The 23,993-nt window shown below is 56.1% G+C and overlaps 1 protein-coding gene across 1 annotated transcript in view; it reads left to right on the top strand.

Annotated features, from left to right (window-relative positions):
• Positions 1-458: 458 nt before the first annotated feature.
• Kif21b (kinesin family member 21B) overlaps positions 459-23,993 on the top strand; it is a 46,841-nt gene continuing 23,306 nt past the window's right edge. Inside the window, exons 1-14 of the mRNA XM_051183207.1 lie at positions 459-519; positions 13,726-13,948; positions 14,232-14,414; positions 16,424-16,573; positions 16,898-17,032; positions 17,384-17,554; positions 17,827-17,942; positions 18,379-18,574; positions 20,307-20,496; positions 21,210-21,273; positions 21,368-21,586; positions 21,956-22,037; positions 22,440-22,539; positions 23,103-23,294. Coding sequence (XP_051039164.1) covers positions 479-519; positions 13,726-13,948; positions 14,232-14,414; positions 16,424-16,573; positions 16,898-17,032; positions 17,384-17,554; positions 17,827-17,942; positions 18,379-18,574; positions 20,307-20,496; positions 21,210-21,273; positions 21,368-21,586; positions 21,956-22,037; positions 22,440-22,539; positions 23,103-23,294 — 2,062 coding nt within the window. The 5' untranslated portion in view covers positions 459-478. The remainder of the gene's footprint in view (positions 520-13,725; positions 13,949-14,231; positions 14,415-16,423; positions 16,574-16,897; positions 17,033-17,383; positions 17,555-17,826; positions 17,943-18,378; positions 18,575-20,306; positions 20,497-21,209; positions 21,274-21,367; positions 21,587-21,955; positions 22,038-22,439; positions 22,540-23,102; positions 23,295-23,993) is intronic.

Here is a 23,993-nt window from a genome sequence, read left to right as displayed (position 1 = left end):
GTCGGGGCCCCCTATTGGCGGCCGCGGGGAGGGGCGGAGCCCTGCGCGGCTCCTAGGGGCCCGGGGGTGGGACCGGAGGCGGCTGGGCCCCCGCCCCCTTTGTTCGCGCTGCGGCGGGAGGCGGCGGCCGGGGTGGGAGGTGTGTGCGCGCGTGTCGCGCCCGCAGCGGCACGGAGCTGCGGGTCTAACCCCGGCCGCTGTCAGCCCGCTCTGCACCGCCGCGCGATGGCTGGAGGAGGAGGCGCGCGCGGCCAGCCCCGCGGGGCCGGGCGCGGGTGAGCCCCCTCCGCCGCCCGCTGCGAGCATGCCACCTCCAGCCCGCGAGGTCGCTTTCGCCAGCCGCGTCCGCGCCTCCGCCTCCTGCAGCTGCAGCCGCAGCCGCGGCCGCGGCCGCTGCCTGCAGCAGTGGCCCCCGGACCCCCGCGCCTGATCCGCGCCCAGACCCGCTCCCCCTCCCCCCAGTGCCGCAGGACCGACCATGGCTGGCCAGGGCGACTGCTGCGTCAAAGTGGCCGTCAGGTGAGCGCCGATGGCTCGGGCTTTGTCTCGCGGGGACCCGGGGAGGGGGGCGCGGGCACCGCTCGATCTGGAGCCCGCAGTGCAGGAGGAGGGGCCGGCGCGCGCTGGCCCGGCTGCCGCAGGGGAGCGGCGGCCCTGCGGACCGGTGGAAGGTGGCTTTGTTTGGGTGGTGATTTCTGGCCCCTCTTGGGAGCCCTTAATGATCAGAAAATCGAATAAACAAGGAAATCCGGTATTTCACACCCAGCCCTGGCCCAGGCCGGAGCGTCTGTGTGTTTCCTCTTCGCCTCCCCATGAGGCTGCTGTCTCATTCTGGGGCACAGGAGGGAATCCTCCCCCTCCCCCCCCCATCTACCCCAGTTAGCCAGGTCTATGTTCTCGATGCAGTTCACTATCCTGGGGGCGGGTACCACGGACCCATGGAAGGGTCGGAATGGTACCTCGGCCTTCCACAGGGTGCCGGTGGGTGCTGAAGAGAACCCTGCTGGTCCTGTGCCCAAAGGAGAGGGAGGGAGGGAGGGAGGCGAAGGTGCATCTGAGGGGCCAACCCCGAAAGGGTGAAAGGGGGCGGCACCGCCCGTAGGCTACCTTCACAGGTACACAGAGGTGAGGCTGAGCAGCGAGGGAGGGTCCCTAGATTTATCTGGGGTCACGTCCCCGATATCTGCAGGCACTAGAAGTGATGTGGCAGACCTTAGGAGGGAAGAGGACACGACCCAATGGGTTCTTTTGCAAGGGGAACACAGGTGCGGGAGGGGCAGGAAATACTACAAAGTTGAACCAATCTGTGTTCTTTGTGCTGGGTGGAGGTGCTGTTCGCCAGCTCCGTTGTGGATTGCGCTCTGGGGCCTTCTCTTTGAGGACATACTGGGAGGGTACCTGTGTAGGAGCTGGTCACCAAGTCTGGCATGGACAGAGGAGCATTCATCTGTCCATTCTTGTAGAATGGGGGAGGGGAGTAGTGGAAGTCGAGGGTGGGTCTCTGAAACAGATCTCCAGACCCCCTGGGCCAGACATGACCCAGATTCCAGGGACCCCTGGAAGTTGCCTCTAGAAAGATCAGAGAAAGCAATGGAGGAGGTGCCCTCTTCCTAACCCAGAGAAGACATCCCTGCTCTGTGCATCCGGGAGAGAAGGCACTGAGACAGTGTATAACTCAGCTGCTTGGGGGGGGGGGGAGGGTTGAGGGCCCCCAGTCTAGCAGCTCCTTCAGCACTTAGAGCATCTCTTGTGAACACTCTGCCTGGCACTGAGCAGCCTGAGACAAAGAGGAGCCCCTGCAGGTGCCTGGTGGGCTGGTGGGGGCGGGGCCAGGCTGCCACTGAGGCTGACTTTGCAGCGGGGACCCTTGGAGGTCGAGGGAAGCGCGTGGCGGGGGTCGGGGTGGGGGTGGGGGTGGGAGTGAGGTGTGTATGTAAATATGGCACCTAAGGCAGATGGGGAGAGGCCAGCTACCTACCATGAAAAGAAAACAGAGTCCTAACCCCCAACCAGTGTGAACCAGCACTGGCAAAGCAGGAGATGGGATGCTCTAACCATGGGGGCTTTCCTTGTAGACTCCATTTTGCAGGAGAGAGCCAAACAAAGCCCTTCCCCCTGAGTTCAGGCTCCCCAGCCCGGGCCTGGCACAGTAGAATAATGGGGTCCCCGCTTCGAGAGCGTCAGGGGAATGCTGGCTGACGTCCCCTTGCCAAGACCACCATCTGGAGGTTTCTGGGACGGAAGGGACGGTCCTGCCCCCCCACCCTCCCCGGGCACCCAGGTGTAGATGAAATGGTGGGGACCCTGTATGGATAAAGAGCCTGCCTTTGAGCTGGTCCAGGAAGGTGAGAGGTCCGCCCACTCACCCCCCATGGCGGCGGCGCTGGCTCTTGATCAGCTAGCTCGGCACACGCCAGACCTCAATGGGCAGCAGGCTGTGCAGGGCAGACAATGCCTGGACAGAACCCAGGTCTAACCGGAGAGCTGTGGGTGGGGCTGGGCTGGCAAGGAGAGCAGATGGAGATGCTGGGGGGTGCATTCTCCTTGGTTTAAGGGTCTCTTCTTACGCCCCACCTCCAGAAATCACCTGTGGGACTGTGTTTGGGGCTACAGTCCTCTGGCGCTTTTATGAGAAGGAGCAAGGATTTGGGATTGCCTAGACCTCCCCACTACCCTAAGTGTCCTAGCTGCTGGCAAATCCAGCTGTCTCTCTGGCTTCCCGGAAGTCCTTTCTCATCTCTGAAGTGCTTTCTGAATTCCCGCGGGAATCACTTATGGGATGTAGCCCCGTGGACAGGGAGTGAGACAGGGCTGATCAGAGGTGTGTGTGGGAGGAGAGGCCCTGGAATGTTAGAGAGGGCTCACCCTGTAACTGGGGTGAAGCTGCCTATGTCCGAAGCACTGCTTGGAGGCCTGAACTCCCAGAGTCGGAAAGAGGGGCTGTCAAGGATGTGGTGAGCAGGCCCCCAAATCCTTGCACTGCGGTCCTCCCCCTCCCCCAGGTGGAGTCAGACCCATGTGCCCCCAATCTGGTCAACCTCACAGTGGAGATTCCTCTGCCTGCCTGTGGTGCTTTTAGCCCTTAATCCTGTACTCTAAAGGCTGGAGTGGCCTTTGCCTGGGGTGCCGGAGAAGGGTGAACTGCTAAGCCAGAGAGGGAGGAGGCGCAGCTGGAAGCACCATGTTGCAGATACAGAGTCCTGGCAAATGGGGGGGGGGTGCAAGGGAGGGGGGCAGAAACACAAGTTTTCAAAGTTGAAACTGGGGAAGAAAGTCAAGCCACAGGGTGAGTTGATTTGAGACCCGTTCGAGCCCAGCCCTGGTCTGCACCCTAAGGAGAGTTCTTGGTGTGGCCTAGCCCCTTCCCCTTATCTTTGCCTGACTTTGCTTCATTTCCTTCCTTTCGTGTGTGTGTGTGTGTGTGTGTGTGTGTGTGTGTGTGTGTGTGTGTGTGCTGGGGAGGGGGAGGTGCCTTGGCTACCCCCACAACTGGCACTGTGACTACTGAGGGACCCAGGGGCCACCCCTGCCCTCTCACCGCAGCTACTTCCCAGGTATCCGCCTTCTCTGAAACCTTGGCCAATGGCCGCCTAAATTTTTAATCAAGACTTCTGTCCGGGAGTCAGGGAGAGTAAAGACAGAAGAAGCTGTTATGTGGCCGTTATGTAGGGGTGCTTTCAGGGCAACAAGCTAAGCAGTGCCATTCAGCGGTGCCCCATGCTGTCCCACTTAATGGTCAGGGAAGCTGGGCCCTCTACGGGCTGTGTGGAGACCTGAGAATCTTGGTGGTGGCCTCCTGTTTCAGAAACGGGGTTTCTGTCATCACAGGGAAGTGGAGTGTGGTAACCACAGGCCCCGGAAACTGGCCCCCTCCGCTACCCAGGCAGCCAGCTTGATTGGTTCTCAGCATTTGAAATCAGCAGAGCAGGGGTGGGGTGGGGCGGGTTAGGGAAGCAACTGAGGCAACTCAAGCCTGAGGCGCTAGCTCGCTCGCTCTTACAGCTCTGGGGGCAAAGGGCAGGGCCAAGCCCGCATCCGGGGGCTCCTTCTTCTTTGTCTTTCTGGACCTCATTTTGCCCATTGGAGAATGGGAACATTTGTCTGATTCTGGTCTGCTCCTTGCGCAGAAACATGCTTAGGGTGAGGGCGGGGAGGGGCATAGATAGTGTCCTTGCAGGGAAGAAAATACCGGAAGACTCCTCCTGGGGCGTTGAAGGTGACCGAATGATGTTTAAACAAAAATCTGTGAACTACTTTAGTAAAAATAAATTCATTTGCAACTATTCATTTTTTTTTAAAGCAGAAGTGTGTTGTGGACAGGAAGCTGTGACTAAACACCAGTTTAAATTTTTGCTCAGGGCTGGGCACTGTGCCTGTGCTATCCTGCTCAGCTGAGCAGAGAGTCTCAGGAGCAGGGATAGGAAAGGCAGGATCCGAACTCAGGGCACTCTCCTTTGCAAACACAGCCTTACCAAACATCCCTAATCTGGCCCAGCTCACTCCTCTGTCCAGCTGCTAATTGGCCGAGTGCCATGGTCTCTGGGCTTCAGTTTCTTCAGAAGCTTTGTGACCCTGCCTTGTAGCGGTGAACGGGGATGTGGGAAACACATACAATGTTGAGCCCATGTGTGGCAAGATGTGTGATGCTCTCCACATTTGCCTTAGCATTGCTGGGCATAGCTGCCTATCACCACCACGGCCTGAGCTCCCAGATCCCGGCGTTTTCCCATTCTTAGGTCTCTGAGGCTGTCACTCTCCAGGCAAGGAGAGTCTCGCAGTGAGTGGTTCTCACCTAAGACAGTTTTCCTCGTGTTCCCTTGACCCCGGCCATCAAATATTTTCATTGCTAACTGTAATTTTGCTAGTGTATGTAAACATCTGTTTTCCGATGGAATTTTTGGAGTTGTGGCCCACATGTTGAGAACCACTGTAGGGTGGTCACCGCAGTCAAAGGCTGAGCCCTAGGTGTCCTGAGTCCCCAGGCCCCTCATATTACCCTCCGGAGGTCAGCGCCTCGAGCGTTGAGGACGGCAGTATCTCCTGCTGCTCTACCTTGGCACAGCTGGACCTAACTTTGCCTCCACTGAGAAGACTGGGGGAAGGCCACTCTGAGGGACCGCGAAGCCACAGGGCAGGTGGTGGCCTTCCGGCTGCACCGTCTGGGTCTCTGGTGGACTGTTTTGACTTCCATCTTCTCTAGGGTATGGAAAGGAGGACATGCTGTGGTCCCTGTTCCTGAATGCCTTTACCTTGGTAGCATGGCAGTCGGGCAAGCTGCTTGTCCTTTCTCTAGGCCTAGCTGCCCTATTTCAGAGAGATGCACCCTACCAGAGAGCCAGCTGCCTACAGATTTGTAATAGGGCATGGCGACAGGGCCAGTGAGGTGGGGGGGGTGGCCCGCAGCCCTCTATCCCAGCCAGCCAGCCAGCCAGCCAGCCAGCTGCCTGTTGCTTGGCATTCCTCAGCTGGGGAGTGTCCCCTGGGCCCAGCCCCTATTGAGCTGACCCCCCCCCCACCAGATGCTTATGCCCGCACAGCTCTGGGATCTGGGCTAAGCCTGATGCTCCTGTCCCTTGGGAGGTCATGGAAAACCCCTACCAGATGCCCACAGAGGGGCTTGGGACCGAGAAGCACAGCTGAGCTGTGCCTGCCCTTTTCACAGGCTCCAAAGGCTGTGGAGGCTGACCCAGGCCGGTCTCAGGGAGCGCCCAGTGCTGCTCAGTCTGGCGGCTTGACTGGACAATCACAGGTTGGGGCGCCCCCCCCCCCCACTACCAGGGCTAGCCTTCTCCCGGCCTCCTGATCTTTGGCTTCTGAGATCTCACTCATCTGCTTGGGGCTTCCTTCCACGCTGCAGTTCTGCCCGGGTGTGACCCGCAGGCTGAGGTCAGGGACTGACTACAAGGCTCTCTCTCCCCAGGTGTCTCGGAGCGGGTGCCCTCCCCCACCCCACCCCCCCTGTTTGCCTCTGGGTGTGACTCAGAACTCAGTGGCCCGGACTCTAGGGTGAACAGTTGAGGACAGCCCCCTCGGAGGGGAGGGGCTGGAGTTGTAGTCACCCCAATGCCTCCTGAGGATTGTGGGGAGTGTCATGCCCCTCCCCCATGATCTCAGAGGCGGAAGTCAGGCTGAGGGTGTTAACTGACCCTTTCCACCTGGTCTAAACCCGTGCCCTTTGACCCCACAATACAAAGCCTTCTTGTTTGGGGGTGCAGACCCAGCCGAGTCCGTCCCCCCCTCCCGAGGGCTGCCGCAGGAGGACTGGGCCCCAGTTGGGGAAGCTTCCAGTAGGCAAACAGTGATGTCTAGAGGCTCTCTTAGGGTCCTGGTGGCTTTCCCCTAGTAGTGCTGATGTTCTCTCTCTCTCTGCTGAAAGAGTCAGCACCCCGAATTAGATGTTGCTAAGCTGACAGAGAGAGTAAGTAGCCCCGGTGGGAAGATGCCCTGTCTCGGCTAAATCAGCTAAAAGCCCCTGGGCGTCTGAAAGCCAGACTCCTCTGAGACTGCAAGGAGTTTGCTTCTAGCAGCCTTCCCCTGAGGTGGCAGGCTGCCAGGCTGCCTAGAGAGAGGAGTGTGTGTGTGTGTGTGTGTGTGTGTGTTTGTGTGTGTGAGTGTGTGTCTGTGTGTGTGTCTGTGTGTGTGTGTCTGTGTGTGTGTGTGTTTGTGTGTGTGTGTCTGTGTGTTTGTGTGTTTGTGTGTGTGTGTCTGTGTGTGTGTTTGTATGTGTGTCTGTGTGTTTGTGTGTGTGAGTGTGTGTCTGTGTGAGTGTGTGTGTGTGTGAGTGTGTGTGTCTGTGTGTGTGTGTGTGTGTGTGTGTGTGTGTGTGTCTGTGTGTGTGTGTTTGTATGTGTGTCTGTGTGTTTGTGTGTGTGAGTGTGTGTCTGTGTGTGTGTGAGTGTGTGTGTCTGTGTGTGTTTGTGTGTGTCTGTGTGTGTGTTTGTGTGTGTGTGTCTGTGTGTGTGTGTTTGTATGTGTGTCTGTGTGTTTGTGTGTGTGAGTGTGTGTCTGTGTGTGTGTCTGTGTGTGTGTGTGTGAGTGTGTGTGTCTGTGTGTGTGTCTGTCTGTGTGTGTGTGTCTGTGTGTCTGTGTGTGTGTGTCTGTGTGTGTGTGTGTGTGTGTGTGTGTGTGTGTCTGTGTGTGTGTGTCTGTGTGTGTGTGCGCGCGTTGGGAGTTGGGGCTGCTCCAGAGGGCAAAAGAGACCTGCTCTCTGCAAAAGGCCCAGCTCAGCCTCCTTAAGCCATAAAGGGGTGAGAATAAAATGCTTTCCCTGCAGGCCAGCAGCTGCTGGTGGGGTCAGCAGGGTTCCTGCAGCCTGACCCCTCTGGCCCTGTCTAGGGGTATCAGGGTGACTGTAGCAGGATTGGGCACAGGCAAGGCTGCTTTTAATTTCATCTGCATTGTGAAATGTCACCTTCGGAGTTTCAGCGAAACGGGACACGTGTCCCCCGGTTCGCAGTGTTATCACAACACACTTCCTGTGTTCATGTGCGTAAGCGTACCTGGCACCCAGGTTCTCCGTAGATGTTCAGGACTGTCCTCGGAGGAAAGACTGTCCTGGGAGAAGGCAGGAAGGACAGCCAGCCTGCTCCCCCCTCCCAAAGAATGATATCCGACTCCCCACCCCCACCCCGCTTGCCTTTCCACGATTTAACAGTCTTTAGAGGCAGGAAGTTCTTTCTGCTAGCTTATCTAAATCCCTCTGGCTGTAGCTAAGTTCCCCTTTGATCTTGCCCGGTCTCTGATGAGGAAGAGGTGCCCGATGGCAGGTCACATAACACAGCAAAGGGACTGCATGAAGGGCACCCTGGAGGCCATGAGGGTCCTCCGCGTCCTTCCTTTCCTTTCTCTTGCTTACACCATGGCACACACCATGAAGAGCACAGCAGCTGGGCCGTCACTCTGGCCCCCACCTGTGGTGGGAGCTAGGCAAGAGGATCCAGGCTGGGCCTGAGGAGAGAGCCCCGTGTCTAAGCTGCCTTTGGTTTCTGTCAAGCTTGCATACAGCACACAGCCAGAGGCTGGGTGATGATCAGCTCCTTTATAGTCTCTCTGGAGCTCTCCCCAAGGGCTCCTTTTCAAGATTCTAGAAAGGACTCATTATATCAAACAAACAAACAAACAAACAAACAAAAACCAGATGTGTTTTTAGCCCTGTGAAACTTCTGAAGGATCCTTCAGAAGGGTCTAGCATGTGGATTATTTTGGCCATCTGAGGCGCAACTCTAGGCCAGGTCTCTGGTTCTGAAAGCCTTGGGGTTAGGTCTGAGTAGAAAGTGTCTCAGCCCAGAAGTCTCTCGGGTGCAAATCTTACACAAGTAAGTGTGTGTGTGTGTGTGTGTGTGTGTGCGCGCGCGCAGGCTAATTTGCCCAAGCTCTATGAAAAAGGCAGCCTTATTCCTTATTAGCCAAATGACCTTGAGCTAGTGGACAGGATAGAGACAGAATAGCCCATCACAAAGTGAATGATATACTCTGATGTCCTACCATATGCCAAGTGACTGATGGCATCTAGTTGGCCTGCCCCTGTGGTGGTAGTCCTTTTAGTACTTGGTAAAACGGGTTCCAGGTAATGTCCCAACAAAGAAAGGACACCAGGAGTCAGATTCATCATCATCTTTAATTTAATGTGCAGTGGTATAAGGGTACCAGGTCCCCTGGATCTGGAGTTACAGATGGCGGTGAGCTACCATGTGGGTGCTGGGAACTGAACTCAGGACCTCTGGAAGAGCAGCCCTTAACTACTGAGCCGTCTCTCCAGCCCTCATCCGTCACCTTTAAGAAGCTTCTGAGGACCAGAGAGATGGCTCATCCTGTAAAAGTGCTTGCTGCCAACCCCAGGACCCACACAGGGGAAGAAATAAAGACTCCAGTGATCGTCCTCTGACCTTTACATGTGCACTCTGATGCACATGCATCTGCACGTGCCGTGCATCGACACACATGCATACACACATACAAACATACGTGCTAATTTTTTTTTAATTAAAGCTTCTGAACCTGGAAAAGGTCTTGGTTATTTTAATGTCACTGCTTGTTATTTTTCATCAGTGAAAAGTGTTTTGTTGTTGTTGTTGTTTGGTTTGGTTTGATTTTTTGAGACAGGGTTTCTCTGTGTAGCTTGGGAGCCTGTCCTGGAACTCGCTCTTGTAGACCAAGCTGGTCTTGAACTCACAGAGATCCGCCTGCCTCTGCCTCCCTAGTGCTGGGGTTAAAGGTGTGCACCACCTGGCACTAAGTGTTTTTTTAAGTGCAAAAAGCTGCATGCAGCCTTGGAAAGCCCTGGCTGAAGATTTGGGGAGAGAGTAGGTTAGGAACTCTGGGAGACATCTAGCCGAGTGCCTGGGACTAGTTTTACCAAAAAAAGCACAGCCAACCTCTAGGAGCCCAAGGTCACTGAGCAGGGCTTCTAAGGAGGGGTGATTGCCTGTCGCTGTATGATGTCACTGGAGTCTGTAAGGTGGGGCTCCCTCTAAACTTTGGGGTTGGGTGTGGGGGTCCCAGGCACGTGCCCGGATGGATGCACTGGGTTGTCACTCTCTGCAGAGAGTGTGTTTTGCCCTTGGCAGCCTCTCGTCAATCCCAGTCCTGCCCCCTTGCGCCCGTCCCGCCGTGTCCTCTGCCCTTCGCTTCCGTCCTGTCCCAAGAGCCAAGGAACCGCTGATCTCAGCTCTTCCCGAGGCCCTGGGCTCCAGCTCGCTACCTTTGTCCCCGCCTTTAAGTCTCTGTGCGGCTCAGCAGCGCTGCGGGGGTGGGGGCGGCCGCCCACATCACGCCAGCCACTCTCGTTTGTGAGCAGAGGAAGCCCGGCGACCTCAGCCCCGGTGCCAGATCCTGCCTCTGAAAAGCCTTGGCTGCGCAGCCCTGCCTGCCTGCCGTTTGCCAAATGGCGAATAGGCAGGCTCTGTTCTGGGAGATTCCGGGGAGGGGGCTTTGGAAGCGGGCGTCACCGTCTGCGGTGAGATTCACACTGTCCCTGTGCAGAAATGGCGCAGGCGCTTCAGGCTGAGAGCCTTCGTTGATAATAACAGGCAACTGGCCTGAGGCCACAGCATGCCAATTTAATTGTTTTAAATGTTGCATTTTTAGTATTCTAATCACACAGTAATGGGTTTTGATGCCTTTCTCATGCATCTGCCTCATGTATTTTGATCTTGGACCTACCCTTACACTTTAATGTTTTTCCTCCTGACTTCTGCGTTCTTTTCATTTTCTCTTCGTCTTTTTTTCTTTTAAGTGATTAGGGTTTCCTGGACCCAACTTAGCAAGAGGATCTCTAGTCCATTCTCTGCAAACAACAATTTCGCTCTTCGTCATGGCTGAATAGTATTTTCACTGTGTGTGTGTGTGTGTGTGTGTGTGTGTACATGTTCTTTGGCCGTTGATCTACTGATAAGCACCCAGGCTGATTGCATGAGTTGGCCGTTCTAGAAAGATCCGCAGTTAAACGTGGATGTGCAGGTGGGCGTGGTGCTTGCCCAGTTTTGATCCCTTCTGGAATATACCTAGGCGTGGTATTATCTGGATCACCAGACAGTCTGTCTTGATCCACTGAGACATGCCTCTTCTCATGTTCTGTGCTTGAGATGTGAATCCCACTTCCTAGTCCTGGCCTCGTTGGTGGCTCCCAGGGACCACACCGTTCATTCGGTTGAGAGAGCCTGGCAGCTGACCCCTGACCCCTGCTTCCTCGCCACTGGAAAGAATAACAGGTTTGAACGGTTGCCATCTGTACCTCCTCCCGCCGCTATAGAGAAACTTCTTCTATAGGTCACTGCCACTCTGTGAGGGCAATCCACAGAAGTGACGTCATCCAGGGCCGGACCAGTGGACGAGGCTGGCCGAGGGGAGGGCGATGCAGTTCTTAAAAAGCTAAAACCGAGAGATCTGTGTGATCCAAGCGCAGGCTGAGGCTTAGGCTCTGAGAGGGCAGAGGCAGGAAAAAGTCGCCTCTCTCCCCTCAGGCCTATTGGGCTGAGGGTTCAAAATCTCCACAAGGCGCCAGAGATGAGCTCGGCTGTCACGGGACAGGTGTCTCCTCCAGGGCTGGTGCTGCCAGGAGGGGGGAAGTTTCTAGCAAGGCAGGGGTGGAGTGTTTAGGGAGAGAGAGAGGAGAATGCCCGTGGTCTTAGCCTGGGTAGGCCAGACTTTGTGTGTTACTACCTGAGTGACTTAGCCAAGGTCTCTGCTCGTAAACCAGCAAGAGTGGCTGCTGGCGGGTACTACCCACACATGGACGGCATCTGTGAGATCTCCTTTCTTGCTTGCTCCCACAGCCGCCCATTATCCACAAGACTGACACACTCTCCCTCTACCCGATCGGTTGTTCTGAGAATTAGTGACTCACCCAGGGCCTGTCCTCTGTCTCCCATTTCCTCCCCCTGGGTCAACCGCCTCACAAATTGCATCCTGGTGTTTTGAATCGGCCAGGAAGAGGAATGCCTGTCTGATACAGAAGCCCTCACGCATAGCGGGATGTGTTTGTCTAAAAATAGAATCCCAGGGAGACCCACAACTCTTGGTACCTAAAGCCCAGGCTGACCCTAATGTACACTCCCAGACTGCTCTCCACTCTCGTTCCATCCCGGCCCCTTGGATGCTCGGGGGTGGGGGTGGCGGCCGCTGAAGACCTTGGGAGTTCTCTGATGGCAGGCGCTCCCCCTGTCTCCAGGGACGTTGATTCAATCTTCTCCAATCGCCGGCATTGCCATCTGCCTGCAGTAATTAAATGGTATTTGAACTGGATCCAGAAATCCCATCACAGGCGGCCGCGTGGTAGGGAGGGTATCTTCAGGAGCTCACCCTGGTCTACGCAGTTGGAGGGTCCTCCCAGGCTGCCCCATCAGTTCACCAAGGGGCGCCCACGTGCCCAGGGCAGAGCCAGAGCTCACTCTGTACAGCTGCCCACGCGTTCCCGGGGTGTCCGGGGTGTCCGGGGCTTCCCCCCAACTCTCCAAGCCCTACCACAGGGCCATGGAAGGGCTAGTGCCTTCAGCCTGCCCTCACAATCTGTGACTCTGAATGACGGCACCCTGGTTTCCAGTAATGACCCCCTGGGGTTGTTGTGAGGTCAAGAGTTAAGATGTTAAGTTCACAGGCATTGCCCGGCACGCTGTGAGCTGTGTGTGTGTGTGTGTGTGTGTGTGTGTGTGTGTGTGTGTGTGTGTGTGTGTGTGAGCTGCAGTAGCTCAGACAGAAGTAGACGTCCAGGAAGGAGCCTGTTGGCTCTGGGGTCTTGGGGTGGTTGGTGGGGGTGGGGGTAGCATGGCCGGGTTCTGGTCTGGAGGTCCAGAGTGAACGTATGAGAATCAATTTTTTTGCCCTTTCTGTAAGAAAACCAGTTCAAGTGAGCAGGTGAGAGGCTGGGGTTAGGCTTCCATCTTGGTATGGGTGGCTCTTAACAGTTATGTAAGGGTGGGGACTCCTTTGGGCTTCCATTTCTGAAGAGAGCCATTCACTGAAGTGACTGCTTATACCTCAAAGAAAACACTTCTGAAGGAAGCCAGACTCCCGCATATGGGTAGAGCCTTGCCTGAGTGACCCCACGCCACCGCGCCCCACCTGCCTGCCTGTCCTGCCACAGTCCACCCCCATCCACAGCAGAGGGCAGCAACGGGCTTGGTTGGGAGCGCCTCACCGGCTGATGGCTCTGAGTGGGTCTCTGGAGGTTGTGGCAACTGAGACAAGGACAAGATGGTGGCTTGGAGACGCTGGGGTCTGCAGCTTGGCGCCTCCGGGCCTCGAGTGGGTGCTGGCCCGGCCCCTCTTGTTTGTTTCTTCTCTTGGTAAATGTTGGCTTAGGAAGAGGGGTCTGACGGACGAGCCGCTCACTGTAAGAGCACAGTCAGTCCATGGGCCGCTTGTGAGCCCATGGCAAGCGAGGGTCTGTCCCGTCCCCCACCCCCTCCCCTCGCTTTAGGATATTTGAAGGGGACTTTCTGCAGTCCCTGCACACTCACGCTTCCGGACTCATGCTCGGTTGCCATGGGGACCTCTTCATAGCGAGGACAGAGACAGTTCTGCCCGCTGGGTACTGGTACCACCTCTCCCTCTGACAGGGATTCCTCCTCTGAGCCAGCATCTGGGATGTGGGCCCACCCCGCAGCTGGCTCAGCGTCCCTTCTCATTGATGGCCTTGACAGGGCGCTTTTCACTTGACCTAGGCTGCCCTGCTTGTGTTTGGTTTCCCCTCAGCTCCTGGAAAGAACCAGGCCTTGTATCTGAGATTGCCGCTAGGCCGTGGCACCTCGGGAGGTGGGGGGCTGAGATCCCCAGCAGCCTCTGCGGGTCTCAGCAGAGGGGCTGCCGAGGAATGTGGTCCAGAGCTCTGTGGGGTCACCTACCCTGTTCCTCTCCCCCCCGACCTTGTCCCTCAGCTTCATCTGTCCAGAGTGGGCTAGCTTTCATCATCCCCTTGCAAGAGGGATGGATACTGACCTCCAGGCCTCTGCGGGAGACGGGGGGAGGGGGGTGCCTTCACCCTTCACCGTTGCACAACCTTGGGCCAACCGTTCTCGGCCCCTGTGTCAGTGGCTGACCCAAGCTTGTACAAGGGACAGTCGGGCAAATAAATGGATCCCTTGCAGTGTGGTTTACAGTGTAGAACACATGAGTTCACGTTTATATAGAACACTCGGGGTCCCAAGGGGTAGCGGCCACTGCTTTGGGTGGTAAAGTGAGAGGGACAGGCTGTCACCCCCACCCAGCTATGCTTCCCACCCTGCACAGGATCAGGCCCCAGCTGTCAAAGGAGAAGATTGAAGGCTGTCATATCTGCACCTCCGTCACCCCTGGGGAGCCCCAGGTCCTGCTGGGGAAGGACAAGGCCTTCACCTATGACTTTGTCTTTGACCTGGACACCTGGCAGGAACAGATCTATTCGACCTGCGTGAGCAAGCTCATCGAAGGCTGCTTCGAGGGCTATAATGCCACAGTGCTGGCCTACGGACAGGTAAGCCACCCCTGCCCCAACCGGCGGCCCTTTCAACCTCAGTCTACCCTCACCCAGTGGAGGGGAATGGGCCCGCCAGAGAGCAGTCTGTCTAGGCCCCATTGTGCAGTTTTGCCTGGCATCAGAGTTATGGATGCATGGCTGGTTAGGCTTGCGTCAGGGGATTCTGTAGGGTCTGGCTCTACAGAAAAGGGACAACTCGGCTGGAGGTAATAGGTAAGAGGATTTGGCCCGAGCCAAGGCTTGCCGGTCTTCCACCTGCTTTCTGTCTCTGCCGATGCAGACAGGGGCTGGGAAGACGTACACCATGGGCACCGGATTCGACACGGTGACGTCGGAAGAGGAGCAGGGCATCATCCCAAGGGCCATCGCACACCTCTTCAGGGGCATCGACCAACGCAAGCGGCAGGCACAGGAGCAGGGCGTGACTGGGCCTGAGTTCAAAGTCAGCGCCCAATTCCTGGAGGTACTGTGGCCTTGGAGGGTGGTCGGGAAGGAGACGTGTTGGAACCTAAGGCCGTGGAAGCTGGAGCTTCCGACAGTGCAGAGAAATGGTCCCAGGGAGCCCTGGAGACATCGGCAGAGGCTGAGTTCCCTGCTGGGAGTATCTAAGCAAAGGCTAGAGAAAGTCTTGGGAGTAGCTGAATTGTTTCCTGCTTCAGGTGTGGCCCAAGATCTCCTCAGACCCTGGCTGATTCTGTCCCTGCCCTAGGCAGGCAGGTCATGAACTACTTCTACAGAGTGGGTTTGACCTCTTTCCATGGGGGTCAGTGAGTCTGGCATGGAAGCCCCTCCCTGGCACGTGGTAGGAGCCCTGCTTCTGACAATGCGTTCTGGGCCCGCCAAGCCCTTCCTCTGCCTCCAAAGCACCTACCTGTATCTTTTGGACTGAGACACATTCTGGCCTCTCGCTGCAGAAGAGTCTCTGGCAGGGGCTTTGGGCTTTGCTTCATTCTGGTCTCCCAGCTTTGGGAGGTATCAGCCTGGACTGTGCAGCCATGAGCTTTGCGGGGGGGGGGGGAACCCCAGGGGCTCTCTGGGCCCTTTCACGTTTGGCCTGTGCTGACAACCCATTTGAATAAGTGCTCTGTCCAGAAGATGCCCTTCTTGGGGGTAAATGTCCAGGAAGATGATCCACCTTGATATTTCTTACAGGAACCTGACCAGGCTCCTATGAAATGTGTGGTTGGGTGTTCTGATTCTCAACATCTAGTTTCCCCCACCAACGAGCCCTGCTCTGATGTGTTTAATGGGTTCAGAACCACCCTGGTCTCACACCTCCCAACCCTGAGGCTTTAACTGAACCTTTTTGCCCTCAGAGGGATGGTCAGGGCTGGGGTTTGTCCCTGTATACTGCCCCAGTGTCTCTTTTCTGTGCACCCAAGGTTACGTCTTTCTGCACAAGGGACCTGTCTGTATTTTAGCCCTTTGGCTTACATCTGTGTACATATGCACGTATGCGTATTCATGTGTGGTTGCGTGTTTGTGTGTACGCGGGCATGTACACGGGTGTTTGTGTGCTTGTGTGTATGCGTGTTTGTTTAGATGAGTGTCTGTTCGTCATTAAGCCCTTCTCTGCTTTCTTCCCCCTTCCCATTCTGTTGCAATGGAGAAACTCCAGAGAACACAGGAGTAAAATCCAGACCAAAGGGTGAACGCCAAGGGGTTAACTGATGCACTGTGTCTACCCTAATGCAAGACAGACAGACACCGTGGCAATCTGTCTCCACCATCTCTTCCTTCTGTTTCCTCTTCCCCTTCCTGCGGGATATTTTCGCCCTTTAAGGCCAACAAAGCATCAGATGTCCGAGGGCTGCAGTGCCCCTCTCTGGCTCCATCAGACTCTTCTGGACAACGCCCTCCCCCTGCCCCCCCCCCCCCCGCCTTTGACAACATAGCATTTCATTCCCCACAGCTCCAGTCACAGGAGATTCCCTCAGCAGACGTCTGAAGTGGGCTGGCCACTCCTGACCACATTCTTCCAGAAAGGCTGGCCCACAGTGCCCATTCTAGCTCCCTCTGCTCCTGAGCTGTGGCCGAGGCACACGGCTCTTCTTCCCCCATCCAGAGATGTCATGACTTCTACCTCAGGGACCACGGTGCTCAGAGCTTCAGTCTCCATGAACTCTTCGAGCTTCGTTTTCCTTCATGCCCTCTCTGCCAGACTGGCAGTATGATGAGACCCTCCCTCCCGACGCAGGCTCATGTCTGCCCCATCCATTGCCCCTGGGACCCGCATCCCTCCGCCCTCGTCCTCAGCCTCCCTCTGGAGCTGAGAGCTGCTGGACAGGAGTAGAGCAGCATGTGCAGCCTCAGGGTAGCATGTCTAGGAGGATCAGGGTTCAGCGGGTTACACTCCAGAGCTTGTTTCCGCGTTAGCACATTGAGATGGTATATAAATACGAGGCGAGGAAGCCCTGGAGGCTCCCGGCCATGTACCGTGTGAATGCAGCCATGGTTTCCTTCCCATCGCAGCTCTACAATGAAGAGATCCTTGACCTGTTCGACAGCACCCGTGACCCTGATGCCCGCCACCGCAGGTCCAACATCAAGATCCACGAGGATGCCAACGGTGGTATCTATACCACAGGCGTCACTTCCCGCCTCATCAGTTCCCAGGAGGAGGTGAGCACCTTCTCACACACACACACACACACACACACACACACGCATGCACACACGTGCACACACACACGCATGCACACACGTGCACACACACACGCATGCACACACGTGCACACACACACACACACACACATGCACACACACACGCATGCACACACGTGCACACACACACACACACACACACACGCATGCACACACGCACGCATGCACACACACACACGCATGCACACACATGCTCGCATGCACACACGCACGCGGGTGTACATAAAGGTCACAGCCCTGGAGCTCAGGGGTCCTGAGTCCCCCCTTTGCGTATGTTCCCAGCTGATCCAGTGTCTGAAGCAGGGTGCCCTGTCACGAACCACAGCCAGCACCCAGATGAACGTTCAGAGCTCCCGATCCCACGCCATCTTCACCATCCACCTGTGCCAGATGCGAGTGTGTGCCCAGCCTGACCTGGTGAGGTGCTCTTGGGGGCCCAGGAGCTACGCGCTCTGTCTAGGTGTATCCCAGGGACTGGATGAGCAAGCATGGGGACTAAGCTAGAACTCACAGAGGTGGGGCTTGCCTCTGCCCCTCGGTTTGTCTTCTTCAGCCCCTCTCCCTGTCATGCAATGGGGAGGGTTATTGATAGCGCATGCAAATACCGCGTTTGCGCCCAGGCGCTGCGCACGCGAGGGCTTGGTACTTACGGTGCAGCCTACCCTCGCTCTTGCCGATGGTGGTATTTACCGCGTGCACGGGGTGGAAGGCCAGCACAGGAAACGGGAGGGAGGGCTTGGGTGAGCCAGTTGTCGCATTCTGCTGCAGGTGAACGAGACTGTGACGGGGTTTCCTGACGGAGCAGCCCCCACGGGCACCGAGTATGAGACTCTCACTGCTAAATTTCACTTTGTGGACTTGGCCGGCTCCGAGCGGCTGAAGCGGACAGGGGCCACCGGTGAACGGGCCAAGGAGGGCATCTCCATCAACTGTGGTCTGGTAGGCATACGGAGGGTTACCAGCCCCAGCAGCCAGACGGCACAGGCCCAAGCAGGCTATGCTATCTGTGCTTCGATGACTGCCCAGTCCTCTTTGAGCTGCTAACTGAGGCACCCAGTCACTCCTGCTGGGTCTGCCTTCCTTCGCCCTCTGTCAGTCTATAAACCCACCCCGAGGCCTGAGTGCCGCTGCTGCCGGAGGGTACAGGTGTGTGGGATTGTGCTCACTGCCCTCCTGGTAGGACTCTTGAGCTCAAGCTCTTTCGCCCACAGCTGGCCTTAGGCAATGTGATCAGCGCCTTGGGGGACCAGAGCAAGAAGGTCGTGCACGTGCCCTACAGGGACTCCAAGCTCACTCGGCTGCTCCAGGACTCTCTGGGAGGCAACAGGTATCTGATGACCACTGTCCAGCAAGGGTACAGCAGTTCCTGGATGGAGAATACTGATGCGGGCTTAGGGCCTGACTCCCAGGACCTCGGGGGCCTTCTCAGCCTAGGCTGCAGACTCAGAGGCAGGAACCTTGAGGGGTTCAGTGACTTGTGGCTGGGTAGACTCGGTTTCATTACTTCACAGCAGCAAGAGACGATCCTAAAGAAAGCCACACAGCCCAGTGAGAGAGAGGCCATGCCATATGTACTTCACCGAGCAGAGGATTCCACAATGGTTAACTGCTCTCTTGCTGCGGAGGATCTTGGCCTGGTGGTCCAGGGTCCCGCAACTCCGGTTCAGGGTCCTTTAAGCATTAAATTGGGGAGGGGATCAGGGTGGAACAGAACCTCTGGCTCCGTCCTCTGTCCTCACCCAGCCTGGTTTCCCTCCTCCTAGCCAGACCATCATGATCGCCTGTGTGAGCCCCTCGGATCGGGACTTCATGGAGACGCTTAACACTCTCAAGTATGCCAATCGGGCTCGCAACATCAAAAACAAGGTGGTGGTGAACCAGGACAAGACCAGCCAGCAGATCAGTGCGCTGCGAGCTGAGATTGCGCGCCTGCAGATGGAGCTGATGGAGTACAAAGCGGTGAGCGCGTTCCCCTGGACTCCCCCAGGCTCCCCGGACTCCCACAGGCTTCCCTGAACTCCCCCAGACTCCCCTAGGCTCCCCAGGCTCCCTCAGGCTCCCCAGGCTCCCCCGGGCTTCCCCGGGCTCCCCGGGCTCTCCCGGAAGGAGCTGGTGCCCTGCTCCACACCCAGCCCTATAGTGTCCCACAACAGGTCCTGAGTGTGCCTCCCACCTTCCCATCACCCATCCATCATGCCCGCTAGACATCCCTGTGCATCAGACATGGTTCCGGGTACTGGGTTTCAGACTGAGCCATCCGGGCTTAGACTACAAAGCCTAAGAATGAGAGCACCTTGGTTTTGTGCCCTGGGTGTTTGGTTCGGGGAGGGCAGCTCCTAGGCGCTTTAATAGATGAGGCCACTCCACCGTGGTGGCATCGTTGACAGTGGAGGCACAGGGGTGTGCTACAGGGGCAGGAGAGTCGGCCTGCTTGCTCGGGTGGTCAGGGAAGGGTTTGTGGAAGGGGCCTTTCATTCTTGAGAAAAGAACGGAATGCCGGCAAAATGAATCCAGCCATATAAAACACAGGTGCTCCAAGGGGCATGTCTAATTCTACATACCCAAGGCTGCGTCACCCGCTGGTGACGCCCCTAGTCCGAATCTGGCACACAGATGGGTGGGTTTGGGTTTGGTTTCAGAAGGATGCAACTTGTCTGACAACTTTTCCGGAAGTCTCGACTTCTGCAGGAAAATTTGTCTCTACCAACAGCTGGCACTTAAGTTGTCTGGAGTGAGTAGCAATGTTTATTATATGAAGAAATTTCATGATACAAGCACAAACAAACTGTACAGTCGTATCCCGTCTGTAAGCTGTTGAGAGCCACTGACCTCCTTTGCAACTCAGGACACAGACGGTTAGACTCGGCAATGAGGTGATGGCAAATTCTGCACTGATAAAATTTTACCCTAGTAGTAGTCCTGTTCTTTGGCCGAATAAGGATTATAGTAACATTCCTGGGCAAAAACAGAGGGACTAAAAGTACGAAATTCATTAGTTTACAAGACTTAACTTTTTATTTATATAACAGACAGCAAGCCCAGTGTCTTGGTGATAGTATGCTAGTTGCGTTGATTTTAACTTTAAGGAGGACAGTTAATCACGAGAACCAAGATATCAAGACAGCGACTGCCTCTCTGTGAATTTTCTCCGCTCCAGTCAACACCTCTTGTCTTACACCAGACTGAGTCTCGGAGAGAACTGTGTTTTTGTTTTGGTTTTGGAGACAGGGTTTCTCTGTGTAACCCTGGCTGTCTTGGAACTCACTCTGTAGACCATGCTGACCTCTGACTCATAGGTCCGCCTGCTTCTGCCTCCTGAGTGCTGGGATTAAAGCTGGTACCACCACCACCACCACCAGGGTTTTGGTTTTGGTTTGTTTGTTTTTTTAAGAGGAGTCTCGTGTAGTCCAGGTTGGCCTGGGACTCATTTTGCCCAGGCTGGCTTTGAGAGCATGACCCTCGCACCTCAGACTCCCGGGCAGTGAGATTATAGAGGTGAGGCCCCATGTCCAGTGCCGTGTGAGCGAGCACCGGGAGGCAGGAGCTAGGTTAGCAAACGTGGAGGAGGAGAGAGACCAGAAGTGCCACCCTGCCCTGCCCTGGGCAAGGCTGAACACAGTGGAAGAGGATTGCCATTGTACCCTCCCAGGAGCCTTAGCACCTGACCTCTCCCTGCCTGTCTGCAACCCAGGGCAAGCGGGTAATCGGGGAGGACGGCGCAGAGGGCTACAGCGACCTGTTCCGGGAGAATGCCATGCTACAGAAGGAGAACGGGACTCTGCGGCTTCGCGTGAAGGCCATGCAGGAGGCCATCGACGCTATCAACAACCGAGTCACGCAACTCATGAGCCAGGAGGCCAACCTGCTTCTGGCCAAGGCTGGTAAGTTGGGGTACGGTGGACTGGCTTAGAGCAATAACATGCCTCCCTACCGTGGCAGCCAGCCAACACACAGATTAGTACATTTGTGCACTCGCCAACGATTTAGCATGGCACACGTAGCTTCCTTGTTAAACGTGTAAGAGGCACATGCATGGTGTGTTAAGCCAAGATGAAAGTCCCCGCAGCAGGCTCTGCGTCCACACCTCTGCTGTCAGGAGGATTCCTTCCTGGGCAGCTGTGTGTGTGCCTTCCCACACTCTCTCTCAGCCAGAACATTTGCTTTGAGTATAAATGCGTTCCGATATACCATTTGTACATGTGTGAACTATGTGCGCTGCATTTTCTGTAGATGATGTCACGCTTTCTATTTTACGACTTCCTTTTCTTTTTCATTTAGCATCATGTCTTATAAATCTCCATACTCGAAGCCACTTAATTTTTAAATGCATGATGCTCCTCCGTATGTGACGTTGAATAATTTATTGAACAGCCGCTGTTGATGGACGTTTAGATTGTTTCCAATTTCATGCCATTATCCAACAGTGCTTGGTTACAACTGTGGTCGTGTTCGAGTATTTCCCTCACGTGGATTCCCTCACGTGAGCTACCGTGCCGGAAGCCCATGCGAGGCCATCAGTCTTAGAGCCGTGGCCTCCGCGCTTGCTGTCATCACGTGGTTTTCGTTATCGTGCCTGTCTTTCTTCTCCGTCCAGGTGATGGCAACGAGGCCATTGGTGCTCTCATCCAGAGCTACATCCGGGAGATTGAGGAGCTTCGGTGAGTGAGGCCCACCCACCCACTGTGAGCAGGCTGGATGGCCTGGCCTGGGCCAGCTTCCTGTGGCTCACCCGCTGGCCCCACCCGCTCACAGAACGAAGCTGCTGGAGAGTGAGGCCATGAACGAATCCCTCCGCCGGAGCCTGTCACGGGCTTCCGCTCGCAATCCCTACTCCCTGGGAGCATCTCCGGCAGGCCCAGCGTTTGTGGGCAGCCCGGCCAGCTCCATGGAGGATGCTTCTGAAGTGATCCGAAGGGCCAAGCAAGATGTGGAGCGGCTGAGAAAGAAAGAGGTTAGGCAGCGGAGGAAGAGGTGAGCGGGCTGCCTCTGTCTACCTCCCCCGCAGCCGGAACACTGGAGAGTGGACCCCCCACACCGCCCAGGAGGACTGCTCCCCACCCCAAACACAGGGACAGGGAAGACCACCCCTACACAGCCTCACCCCACTCCTAGCGGCATCGCCAGTACAGTAACGCACTTACTCGATTTGGAGCTGAGATACCTCCCCAGCCTTCCCTTGCCTGGTGCTTTCTCACAGGGTTAATAATTCCAGGAGACCGATAGAGCAGGGTTGTGGGTGGGTACCGGAGAAGTGGTGGAGGGTCCTGGCTCGCTACAAAGCGGGAACTTGGTCCTGCGGCGTCAGTCTCTTATCTGGCTTCATTTTCATTCCATAAGCAGCCCGGAGAAAGAGGCCTTCAAAAAGAGAGCAAAACTCCATCAGGAAAACAGTGAAGAGACAGACGAGAACGAGGCTGAGGAGGTGAGGATCCCCCCCCCCCCCCCCCCGCCGCCGCCTTCTTCACCACGGGCTTACCACCACGTCCCTGTTAGGGTAAAGACTCCATCAGTGTTGCCCGGGGTGGGACAGAGAGCTGCCTTTAGCTCACGCTTGAGTTCTGCGGTAATGCTGACTTGTTGCCATGGCGAGCGCCATCCATCCCTCCCGTCTTTGCTTCGCTTCTTCCCAAACGGATGATGCTAGACTGAGCATCCTTCAGGGAGGCTGTGCTCAGGCTACTAGGAGTGGACGGTCTTCCCACAGGAGGTGGCTGGGTCCCACCCCTGCTGATAACCCAGAAGTCTTGCATGTGGCCCAGGCTCTGCCATGGGGCTCCCAGCTCATGAGGCGAGCGCAGCTCTAATGGTACATTGTGCCCAGGAGGAGGAGGAGGAACGAGACGAGGGTGGCTGTGAGGAGGAGGACGAAGACTCGGGCAGCGAAGAGAGCCTGGTAGACTCAGACTCGGACCCTGAAGAAAAGGGTGCGTAGGCTGGGGCTGGGGACATGAGTGGCTTGTGTCCAGTCCCCATGGATCGGGGTGGAGTCCCCTGCTAATGTTCTCGGAGACTGCACGTCTAGACAGGGCTTGCACTCCTGCGTGTGAAGCCAACAAAAGCGATAATAGTAACAAATGATGGGGAGCACTCAGTCTGCCCCTTCATGAATCCAGTGCTCATTGCTGCCTGAGTCACCAACTGAGCATGCTCAGAGAGGGTCCTGAGCCACCCTGGTGGATCCCGAAAGGCATCTGTCCTCCAACTCCGTCCTGTTATCTCTTACCTATATAGCCAGCCCTACAAGGTGCTCTGGCTCACCTGACCCTCCTCCACCCAAGCACGGTCCCATGGCGAGACAGGCTGGTGGGCTCCTGAGATCAGACGTGCATTTCTGAAGCTGCTCACCGAGAGTGTGGCGGTGCTCCGCCTACCTTCCTAGCCACTGATTGCTCACCGCTGATAGAGGGTGTCCTGTGACCCAGGGCTGTCACTTCTCCCCCTGGCCCCTGGCCCCTGGCACGGGGCTGAGTCTGGCTCTGTCCTGCAGAAGTCAACTTCCAGGCAGACCTGGCAGACCTGACGTGCGAGATTGAGATCAAGCAGAAGTTGATTGACGAGCTGGAGAACAGCCAGCGGCGGCTGCAGACGCTCAAGCACCAGTACGAGGAGAAGCTGATCCTACTGCAGAACAAGATCCGAGACACACAGCTGGAGCGCGACCGCGTGCTGCAAAACCTCAGTGAGGCCAGCACCATGCCATGCTTCTCTTTCCCGGCCCCCTGCTCTGTCAAAAGACACCCAGCATCCTTCTGATCACACCTGGCCTTCTGCACAAGGGACCTCTGACCAACGAACGCACTGCAGCCTTTGGCCCATAGTTAAAACGTTCTTGCATCTAAGCCAGTTTCTCTGCAACTTTTGTTTTTGCTTCCGAGTTACGTGTGTGTGTGTGTGTGTGTGAGTGAGAGAGAGAGAGAGAGTGTGTGTGTGTGTGAGAGAGAGAGAGAGAGGGAGAGAGGGAGAGAGAGTGGGGGGCTTACATATAGATATCAGAGGGCCACTTGCAGAAGCCAGCTCTCCCCTTCCACTCTCTGGGTCCCAGGGATGGACTTTGAACTTTGGTCATCATGCTTGGCAGCAAGCGCCATTATCTGCTGAGCCATTTTGACGGTCCCCTCTTTCTGAGACAGAGTCTTGCCATGTGGCCCAGGCTGGCCTCGAACATGTGACAGTCTTTCTGCCTCAGCCTCCCTGGTGGTAGAACCATTCACAGGTGTTACTATGCCTAGCTCTTTGGTTTTTTTTTTTTGTTTGTTTGTTTGTTTGTTTTTCATCTTAACTATTAGAAATCTGTAACCCTTTATCTCCCTAGCCATGTGACTAAGACACCTCCCAACCTCTCTCCTCCCCCCCCTGTATCCAGTTTATAAAACTTCTC

This window comes from Phodopus roborovskii, unplaced genomic scaffold, assembly GCF_943737965.1.
Source record: "Phodopus roborovskii unplaced genomic scaffold, PHOROB, whole genome shotgun sequence".
NCBI classification, from domain to species: Eukaryota; Metazoa; Chordata; class Mammalia; order Rodentia; family Cricetidae; genus Phodopus; species Phodopus roborovskii.
The sequence above is the reverse complement of the archived record's forward strand: the minus strand, read 5'-3'. Positions and strand labels throughout refer to the sequence as shown.